This window comes from Lycium ferocissimum, chromosome 4, assembly GCF_029784015.1.
Source record: "Lycium ferocissimum isolate CSIRO_LF1 chromosome 4, AGI_CSIRO_Lferr_CH_V1, whole genome shotgun sequence".
NCBI classification, from domain to species: domain Eukaryota; kingdom Viridiplantae; phylum Streptophyta; class Magnoliopsida; order Solanales; family Solanaceae; genus Lycium; species Lycium ferocissimum.
The window spans coordinates 19960145-19970502 of NC_081345.1; the positions used below are offsets into that span (position 1 = coordinate 19960145).

Consider the following 10358-nt stretch of genomic DNA (forward strand, 5'->3'; position numbering starts at 1 on the left):
TCTTTAAATTTTCGTATTAATACCCCCTCAGTTCACTTTTACTTGTCCAATATTCCAAAAATAGATTTTCTCTTTTACTTTTAGCATATCAAGATAAGACAAATTTTTTTTCTGTTTTACCCATAGTATTAATTACTCACTTTAAATTATTTTTCAAATCCAATAAAAATATGCATCAATTAATATGGGTACATTGGTAAATTATGCACTTCATTTATTATTTCTTAAACAGTGTGAAAAGTCCAAAGTAGACAAGTAAAAGTGAACGGAGGGAGTATCTTCATTCTGCAAAAAGTTTTTAATAACAAACAGAGAGAAAAGAGGGTATAGATCGAATTATTTGGGGGCAATTTTCGTAATTAATGTACTCCTAATACCTATAGAGAAACAAAAAAAGTCCTAATAATCCCCATATATAGTCTACAATGTTACGCTGTAGGGTACAATCCGCCCAACCACTGTACCCTTTTCTTCTCAAATTGTCTTGTCCTTTTCGTTTCGTTTTACAAAACCCTTTTTTGACACCATGAATATCAGCATTGTAGACTACCATGTGCAAGACAATCGCTACAACCTCTATGATGTTTACTACTACAACGACAAAATCCAAACAATGGTTACTTCTGACCCAAACATGGTCACTCAGTGGATAACAGATGTCGAGTCTGCCTATGGACCTTTTCTCAACGTTGGACTTGACATCGAGTGGCGAACTAGTTTCAGCATCCATCAAAACCCAGCCGCGACTCTACAGCTATGCATTGGTTGTCGTTGCCTCATATTCCAACTACTCTACTGCATGTACATTCCACGTTCCCTCGTTACTTTTCTCAATAACAATGCCTTTTATGGGGTTGGGATACAGGGTGATGTGGACAAGTTGTGGGGAGATCACGGGGTTATGGTAGGCAATGTGGTGGATTTAAGAGGTTGGGCTTTTGATACATATGGAATGAGGGAGTTGAGGAATGAAGGGTTGAAGGGTCTGTGCAGTTTTCTTTTGGGAAAAGAGCTTGAGAAGCCTAAGAGGATTAGTTTGAGTAGGTGGGATAATGAATGGCTGGGCATGGAACAAGTGCGATATGCTTGTCTTGATGCTTTTGTTTCCTATGAGATTGGAAGGCATTTGGGCACTGATTAAGCACTTTTTCACTTTGGGTTTAAGGGTTTTGATGAAGACACAACTAGCTACTTTTATGGGCGAAGATTTAGGATTAATATTCATATAATTTAAGTATAATTTCTGGCTTCTTGTTTTTGAAGTTGTTATTTGGAACCCCTTATGTCTAGTAAATTAACGTTTTCGCTTATTAAATACTGTGTATGCCATTTTGTATGTGTGTGTTTCAGATTTAATTTTACATGTTTATGACCTTTTGCTTCTCAATTAACTCACGGTTTATCTCTTTGTTTAGGCAAAAAATTTCCTTTCTTACAGAGGTCTTTCTGGATTTCTAGTGCTAATTTTCAATTTATTCAGTTTTCGTTTCGGATAATTAATCTATGTGAGTTGGTTCCAGGTACAATGAGCACCTTTAGAAGTTGAAATTGGAGATTCGTGCGGTGTTAATTAGTTGAACGTTTTCAACTCGGAGATTGTCCTTTTTTTTTTATATATATATTTTGTGTTTAGAGATTTAAGCCAGGAAATCAAAGGGTTCTATAGATCAGATGCAGGACAGATGATTTTTTCTATCCAAAAGTTAAGTCCAACGTAAGCTTAATGGTGTGAACAACTCTTTCCCGACTCCATGAGCTCTTTCCACTCTTTGATCATGGAGAGATCAACCAATATATCTATCACCCGTTGCATTGTAGTGCCATAAACAATTTGTTTCATTACAGAATACTTTTTGTTGTCTATAAGTTATCCTGAAGCTTCTTATAGAAATTTGTATCAAAGAAACAGGAGATTCCTGGATTTAATAGATAAATGATTCCATCACCGTGCCTACAGTTAGCTCCAATTATCATGGACATCAAGATTAATAATAATGTGAAAGGGAAGCAAAATACAATTTAGCTAAAGATATTCCTTAGGGAATTAAGGTAAAAAGCAATAAAAAATGCCGACATTCTGGTGTCGCGCACCAAGTTCCACAAGTTAACAACATCAGAACTAAACTCCTGATATAGTGCAGCCCAAGTGAATAGTTGTTGTCTCGTAGCTGGAACAAAAAACACCTGATATAGTATAGCCCAAATCAATGGGTGGTGTTTCATAATTGAAACCAAGTTTCTGATGTAATGCAGCCCAAATCAATAGGAGAAACATATAAAAGACCAAACTTTGACAGACATGAGACATGTTATGTATCACCGGAAATCTTTGCCCTTTTTCCAGCTCATAATGGTGGGATCTAATTACCCATGTTCTACTTCTTCGATCACGGATGGCTCACTGAGCGAAAATGAGAACTTGCTGGATCATAAGCTGAATCAGTAGAGACGAACACATCACAGATTACAGTTAAGAGAGAATGATAGATCATTTGGTATTTCCAGCCTATAACGGAAAGAACAATTCCTTCCTAACTCCACAAGCTCTTTCGCTTCTTTGATCATGGATTTTGTAACCAACATATCGATAACCCGCTGCATTGTAAAAGTATAAACATTTCGTCTCAAATCAATACACTTCTTGCACAATTCATAAGCAAAATCAGGATCATCTTTATCACGGGCCAGAGGAATAAGTAAACTAAACGTCACATGATCAGGAAGACAACCACTTTCCCCCAACTTTGCGTACCAACTTTTAGCCAATTCCAAATTTCCATCTTTTGCATAAGCTGTAATCATTGCGTTATGACTATGAGTATCAGGCTTTACTCCCTTTTTCTTCATCTCCTCAAACAGTTTCTCAGCTTCTAAGACATGATTATTCTCAACCAAACCGCGTAATCGCGAATTATAACTCCTAACATTCGGAATCACTTCCGTGTTTTCCATCCAAGTCCATATATTTTCAGCTTCAGAAAACCTATTATTCTTGTAAAACCCATCTAAAAGCGTATTGAAAGTAATAACACAAGGGTCAACTCCACTTTTCTTCATCTTATCCATTATCGGAACTAACGAATCCAATGAACCCATATTGCAGAACGCCTTAATCATCGTATTATACGAAAAAATATCAGGCTCAATAGCCAATTTCCCAGGTAATTCTTTGAAAATCTCAGTAATATTATCATATTTATTCGAATTAACAGCAGCTGCCAATAGAGCATTGAACGACATGACTGTACGCTCACATTTTAAGTGAGGCATTTCGTCGAACAGTTTCTGGGCATGGTCGAACATACCAGCTTTTCCATACAACCAAATGAACCGTACAACGAAACGCTCATTTTTTATATCTGGGTAAATTTTTTGGTGTTGGATGACATTTTCAATAGCAGAGAACTGATGAGTTCGGATGAGTTGGCGTATGAAAGATTCATAATTTGTAAAATGTTGGCGGAATTTGGGATTGTTTGAGGACTGCTTGAATTTATGAACAAGGGATTGAATTTCTTTAAGATTAATGTCTTTGGCAGTCTGGAAATGGGGTTTGGGGGTCTTGGTGAAAACATCATGGAGACGGCGGTACAGAGACGGAGAAGAAGAAGCCATTTCTGCTACATGTTTCATGATTTTCTTTTTTTTTGTTTATGTTTTAAATTAAACTCACTACTAGTGTACGTACCCGCGCGATGCGCGGATCATTTTTTTTTAAAAAAAAAAGAGGAGAGAGATAATAGAAATAGACGTGTCTAAACCATGTGTGGCATATTATAAATTTTATATTCTCATTTTTTTTGGATCACTTTATTACGTACAAACATTTTCCTATAGTATATGTAGCTGCCACTGCTTCTTCACATATTATACGGTCTTTTATATTCAGGAGCTAATATCACAATAAGAGGATATATCACAAACCTGATGATTATTATGGACGTTACTCCAAAAATGAAGGAATCTCTGGGAAGTAATATTGTTTGTTGTCTTGGTTTCAAAGGAATTTCTGAAAGCAAATAATATCTCAATCTTCTAGCTGCAAAGCAAAATAGTACATACAATTTTTTATTGCTAAAAGATCCAATAGAAGAAATAAAAAGAACAATTATTGAAAGAAATCGACTACACAAGTAAATACATAAAAATCCCAAAGTGGCTATTGACAATTGATTCCACGTACCAGACAACCACAAAAACTCAACTTTCTCTGAATTTGTTCACACATCATATTAGATTCAAATTTTATTTCAGCTCCTCAATGTTAGTGTAATGACCCGCACGTTGTGCGAATAGTATTAAAAAACAAATTAACCACATCAAAATATGATGTTGCTCATTTGAGCATATTAAATTTAATTGTTATATCCACTTGCCAAATGCCATATTAATTTTCTAATGTATTATTTTAAATAACAACACAAATGATGGTCATGTTATTCACATCATGCTAAGCAATTCAAAACAATATTTCTGATACAAAAGCTTTTTGCGATTTAGAATATCATTAGCCTTAATTTAGATATGTAACAAAATACATGATTAGGACTAAATGTACTCAAGAGTTGAATGTTTAAAAAAAAATGGAAAATAAAGATTTTCAACATAGACTAAACAAAAAAATTTGAGTTAGTAAAACATGTGTTAAAACGACACAAGAACAACAACCAAACATTTGCACAATGTCGATTTTCACTCACAGGATAAAAGAACGCTAAAAAATTTAACACACAACATTTTTATATGAACCAAAGGAAATATGTCTAGCAGAGAGAATCAAATTTATTAGTTCCTTAAATAAAGTCTAGGCCCCATTGATTTAGACAGTCCCATTGACTATCTCATTTATTCATTATTAATTATTTAAGAAAACCATTCACATTCCCCGAAGCTTGCAATGAAAAAAACTCTTAACATCAGCATACATGACTAAGAATACAGAGATTTAATTAATAAAAAAACGCAAGCTATATAGCATAATTATTCTCACGAATTAACTACATGCAGAATCCTCAACCTAATATTCATTTTAAGACATTTAGCATTATATTAGAACGTATATGACAACTAAAAAAATATATATGCATGAAAGCTCCATTGGATATCCAAACCAGAACATGTATTAAATTTTAAGACAATTTTAGATGAAAGAACACCATTTATTTCAAAAAAAAAAAAAAAAAGTTAAACTGCTAAACATTAAAAAAAAAAAAAAAAATTAAACAAACTTTGATTCATATAAAATATTGAAATAGAAATGTAATAACGGGAACGAACCTTCAAATTCTATTCAATTTTTTTTGTATTAAGTAACCTAATAAATATTGTATTATGGGAATGCTCTTACCATTAAAGCTTCAAACAGTACTGCCGGTAGAGATGCCGTCAAACATTTGAACCCAGCTTACTTAAGATGCAATTTACTTTTATAGAATAATGTCTTTCCAAGTTGTCCTTTTAAGATACTCCATGGGCATCACTTAATCTCTCACTAAAAACCTCACTTGGAAGTTGGAACAATTACAAACAAATAAATTCCATGCAGAAGAGAGTAAAAGAATGCATGACAAAACAATAGTGCTCATAGATTTAAAGGCCCCCACAACCCCTCCCCCCCCCGGCCCTTCTTCCCCACCAAAAAAAAAAAAGAAAAAAAAAAAAAAGATTTTCTAGTGAGACCAAAATCTTCTCAGTTCTCGCCTTCTCCCCGGCAAGGAATATTTAGACATACATAAAGCTTAGGAAACAAATTCTCTTATCAACGTGCATATTCTTTTTAAAAATTTAGAGGAAAACTCAAACTTTTATATAAACTAACAAATGATAAATACCTATCTTTGGCTTACAAAAGGACAATTTTCATAATACTCCTCATAATTCTGCATCAATCATCTTAGACTCCTTTGATGCTCACAACAACCATACAAAATATAGTCATTTCGTTCGAAACTTTGCCTAAACCCTCCTCAATTCCAAATCATCATACTCACATTTATGTACGACATTGTAGTTGAAACTGAATACAAATATGAACTTGAAGACAATATTAAATCTGTCTCCTAATTAACTAATGACGTTACAAAAGATTAGTGTATGAAATGGGAAATGGGGAACGTGGGTGAGGCTTGGGTTGGTTGTAGTATAAGAAGTTATTTATAAATTTTAAAAACTGAATGTTAAGAGCATGCAAATTTTTAAACTGGTTATGTCACGGAAGTTGTAGTTATAAATTTGAAGGATATGCAGAAACGTGGTATTCTTGACCACTACTTAAAACTAATTGTTCAGTTTTTTTAGGGTAAAACCGTAAAAAAAAAAAAAAAAAAAACACCCAAATTCAGATTTCTTTAGTTAATTATTTTTTAATTTTAATTTAAAAATAATAACTACTTATAGATTTTTTTTAGATTTAAAGTTAAATATAGATTAAAAGACAATAACTAATGTTTAACTAATTAACTATTTTTTGTCCTAAAACTACCACGTGTCATTATCCTACGCTGACACTTGTCAAAATCTTAAGGCAAACTATCCTCTTTTTAATAATATATAGATTTTTAATAATATATAGATATTGGAAAAAAACAAGTAAAAATGTAAATGTATAAGGGTCAAAAACACACCCTAACTATCACTTTTTTTGAGTTTCATATTTAAACTATCATAAGGTTGAGAAAATTACATAAACTATCACTATCTATTTTGCAAAATATACCTGAACTAAACGTGTGAACTCACTCTCCAAAAGACAAGTGAAGCTTAAATTTTCTCAAAAAAATTATCCACATGGCATAAGTAATGCTATGGTGGCCCCTACATGGAAATTAAAAAATAATATTTTTTATTAAAAAAAAATGTACATTTGTTTTTTTTTTAAATCAGCATTTTTAAAAAAGACAAAAAACTGGATTTTTAAATAATAATTTTTGTAAAAAAATATCAAAAAATTTAGAAAATCAGAAAAAAAAATGATTTAAAAAATGGAAAAGTTGATATTTTTTAAAAAAAATGTAAAAACTAAATAATTAGTTTTCTTAATTTTTTTAAAAAATAACTTTCCATTTTTTTAAACATTTTTTATATTTTTTTACAAAAATTATTATTTTTCAAAGGGACAATACTTGGCAACATTTTTATATAAAATGGAGAGTGTAGATCACATGTCATTCAAGAATAATTTGAGGTGTGTTTTGCAAACTATATAGTGATAGTTTAAGTAGTTTTCTCAACCTTCTGATAGTTTAGGTATGAAACTAAAAAAAAATGATAATTGGGATGTGTTTTTTACCCTTATCTCTAAACAGAAAAAGGTTTTAAAAGGGGGGAAAAGGTGCAAACATACCCTCTAACTTTGGGAATTATAACAGATATACACCTCGTTAAAAAAAATGGATATATACCCTTGTCGTGACACAAATGGCGTAAATATACTTTGTCCATTGACAAAATTTCTTTTTAAAATTATTTAGCTGGTTTTTTAATGATAAAAATATCGCGTGACTTAAAATAAGTCTACCCATTATTTTAGTAGACTTGTTTTTTTAAAAGCCATGTGATAGTTTTTCCAGTGGGTCGATGTTCGTTTTAAAAAAGAGTAGACTTATTTTCTTAAAACTGCTTAAACGAACCAGACAAACCACTAAAAAAAAATTGTCACGAGACTTTAAGAAAATAAGTCTGCTAAAAAAAATTGACACACTTATTTTTTAAAGCCATGTGACTTTTTTTTTAATTAAAAATTAGGTAAATGATTTCTTAAAAAAATTTCCGTTAGCGAAGAGGGTATATTTGCACCGTTTATGTAACGGCAGTGGTATATATGCACCACTTTTTAACAAGGGGTATATCTTCTCTAAATCACAAAGTTGAGGGGTATATTTGCACCGTTGCCCTAAAATAATTACTTCTCGCATTTCAAAATAAGTGATACGTTTACCTTGTCCTTTTTTTAAAATAAATGGTGTTTTACATAATCAGGAAGACATTAATGATCTTCTCGCAATTTTATCCTTATTTAAATAATGAAAGTTTTACATAATCAAGAAACTACTAGTACTAAAGAACTGTATATCTTTTTCAAGGTAGTTATTAAGGATATATTAGTAAAATCACATCTTACTTTATAGGAATGAGTGATTTACTTAAGGAGTGTGTCTAAGCTAAAAACACTACTGATTCTGGAATGGAGGATTTAAGTTTACACTTCTTTTTGAGTTCCACCTATTGGACCTAGTTGCCCTTAAGAGCGACTAAGGTCTAATGGGTGAAAAGAGAGATATTTTTAGTGTCCGTTTGGCCATGAAATTTGTGAAATTTGAAAAAAAATATTTGTTGTTTTCCAAGTGAAAAATGGTATTTGAAATTGTTGTCGTGTTTGGCCATGAATACAAATTAGAGTCGATTTTGAATTGAGAAAATTGTCAAATGCCCCCTTAACGTTTAGTCGAATTAATTATGACGCACCCAACCTTTACGGGTGACCTATTTCCCCCTTGAACAATTTTAAAGTGAATTAATTTCACCCTGAAAAGCTATAACCAGATCTGCCTCAGGTGGATGAAATACACGCGCGTTACACGTGTATTTTACAACTTAAATATTTTTTTTTTCATCTTCTTTTAGTTTCTTTTCCTAATCTATCTTCTTCCACCATCCACCACACCAAAAATCACCATTAAAAGACTTGGCCAAAGAAATTAACTTTTCTATGTATCTTGAGCACTAAACAACCTTTGATTTTTTATTTCCCTTTATCTTCACCAATGATCTCTTTCGACTGTTCCAATTTCTTTGATCTTTCAATTTTGCCATGCTCTATAGTCCAAAAATCAATTCAAAGGGAAAACTGAAAGATCGAAGCTGAGCATAGCAAAATTGGGTTTTGAATTAATTTGCAGTGGAATGAAAATTGAGTTTCCATTCAGTTGTAAAATTTGCGTTTTCAAAATTGGGTTTTCAAAGATCAAAGATCGAAGTTGATTTTTTGGACTATAGAGCATGGCCAATGCTCAAAAATCACCTCTTCTTTCAGTTTTTCTTGATTTGGGTTTTGAATTAGTTTGTAATGGAGTGAAATTACTAATTGGGTCTCTTGATATTTCATTTTCTCATCTTGTTTTTTCTAAAAAATGATTTGTGATTAATGAAAACTAGTTTGGAAGTTGTGAAACTCGAAGGGGAACGAAAGACCTAAAAAAAAAAAAAAAAAAAAATCGCCGGAAATTGCATACTTCCAGTGAGGGGAAGTGTGTGTAACAAAGAAGAAGAAAGGGGTAAAAGATAAAGAAAAAAAGGAAAATAATAAGAAAAGGCAAAAAGTAGAAATGTTGAAAAGTATTATTTTAATATTCTTATTTGCGTCTCATTCGCTCATATCTGAAAGATGAAAGAGTGAACTACACTCTCTGTGCCACCTCACCATCTATGGTGAAATTAATTCACTTTAAAATTGTCCAGGGGTTAATAGGTCGCCCGTAAAGGTTGGGTGCGTCACTAAACGTTGAGGGGGCATTTGACTATTTTCTCATTTTTGAATTTTTATGAGTGATTTGGAGTGAAACAGTGAAAACAAGTTGAAGTTGAATTCCGAAATTTTATGGTCAAACATGATTTTCGAAATTCAACTACAGAAAAATAGTACTCTCTCTTTCCCAATTTATGTGATACACACTTTTTAGTCTATCCCAAAAAGAATGATACATTTTTATATTTAAAAATAATTTAGCTGAAAACTTCCTCTTTTACAAATGATTTAGAGCAACAGAAACATTTATGACTTATTTTAGGCCATAAATTTAAAAAGTCTTTTTTCTTTTTTAAACTTTGTGTCTAATTAAACTATATCACATAAATTAAAACGGAAAGAGTAAAACATATCCAGGGCCAAACGGTCACTGAAATTGAAGTTGGACATAACCACATGCGAAATTAACTCTATACTTTCCAAGTTGATGCAACCTACAAAAGAAAGGATTCAAGTTGGCTTTAAGCTAGTACTGCCTAACCTATCATGCAGGGGCTGAGGTAGGGTTTAATATATAGATTTGGTAGAATTTAATAACTTTGATCCAAATGTACGAGATTAAATTCAAAACTTAGTCATTAACATTTGAGATCATAGTCCTATAATCCTTCTAGAACTCATAGGGTCGTTTGGCAAGAGGAATGAAATTATTAGTTTCATGGAATTAAAATTATCCCATGTTTGGTTGGAGAATAACTCCTTTGATATCCCATTAATCCCATCTATATAGGATAAAAGGCAGGATAAGTTATCCCACATAAAGGGTGAGATTAGTTATCCTATTCTTTCTCTCCCAATCCCATCTATATGGAATAACTTATTCCTCCTATCCTAG

The 10358-nt window shown here is 32.1% G+C and overlaps 2 protein-coding genes across 2 annotated transcripts; one reads left to right on the forward strand and one right to left on the reverse strand.

The window, feature by feature from the left end:
* The first annotated feature begins 289 nt into the window (after positions 1-289).
* Positions 290-1435, forward strand: LOC132054438 (3'-5' exonuclease-like). Its single transcript, XM_059446443.1, has one exon. The coding sequence runs from the start codon at positions 527-529 to the stop codon at positions 1139-1141; it is 615 nt and encodes a 204-aa protein (XP_059302426.1). The 5' UTR covers positions 290-526; the 3' UTR covers positions 1142-1435.
* Positions 1436-1992: 557 nt separating this feature from the next.
* LOC132051744 (pentatricopeptide repeat-containing protein At3g13150-like) lies at positions 1993-3663 on the reverse strand. Its single transcript, XM_059442940.1, has one exon. The coding sequence runs from the start codon at positions 3631-3633 to the stop codon at positions 2458-2460; it is 1176 nt and encodes a 391-aa protein (XP_059298923.1). The 5' UTR covers positions 3634-3663; the 3' UTR covers positions 1993-2457.
* Between the last annotated feature and the right edge of the window lie 6695 nt (positions 3664-10358).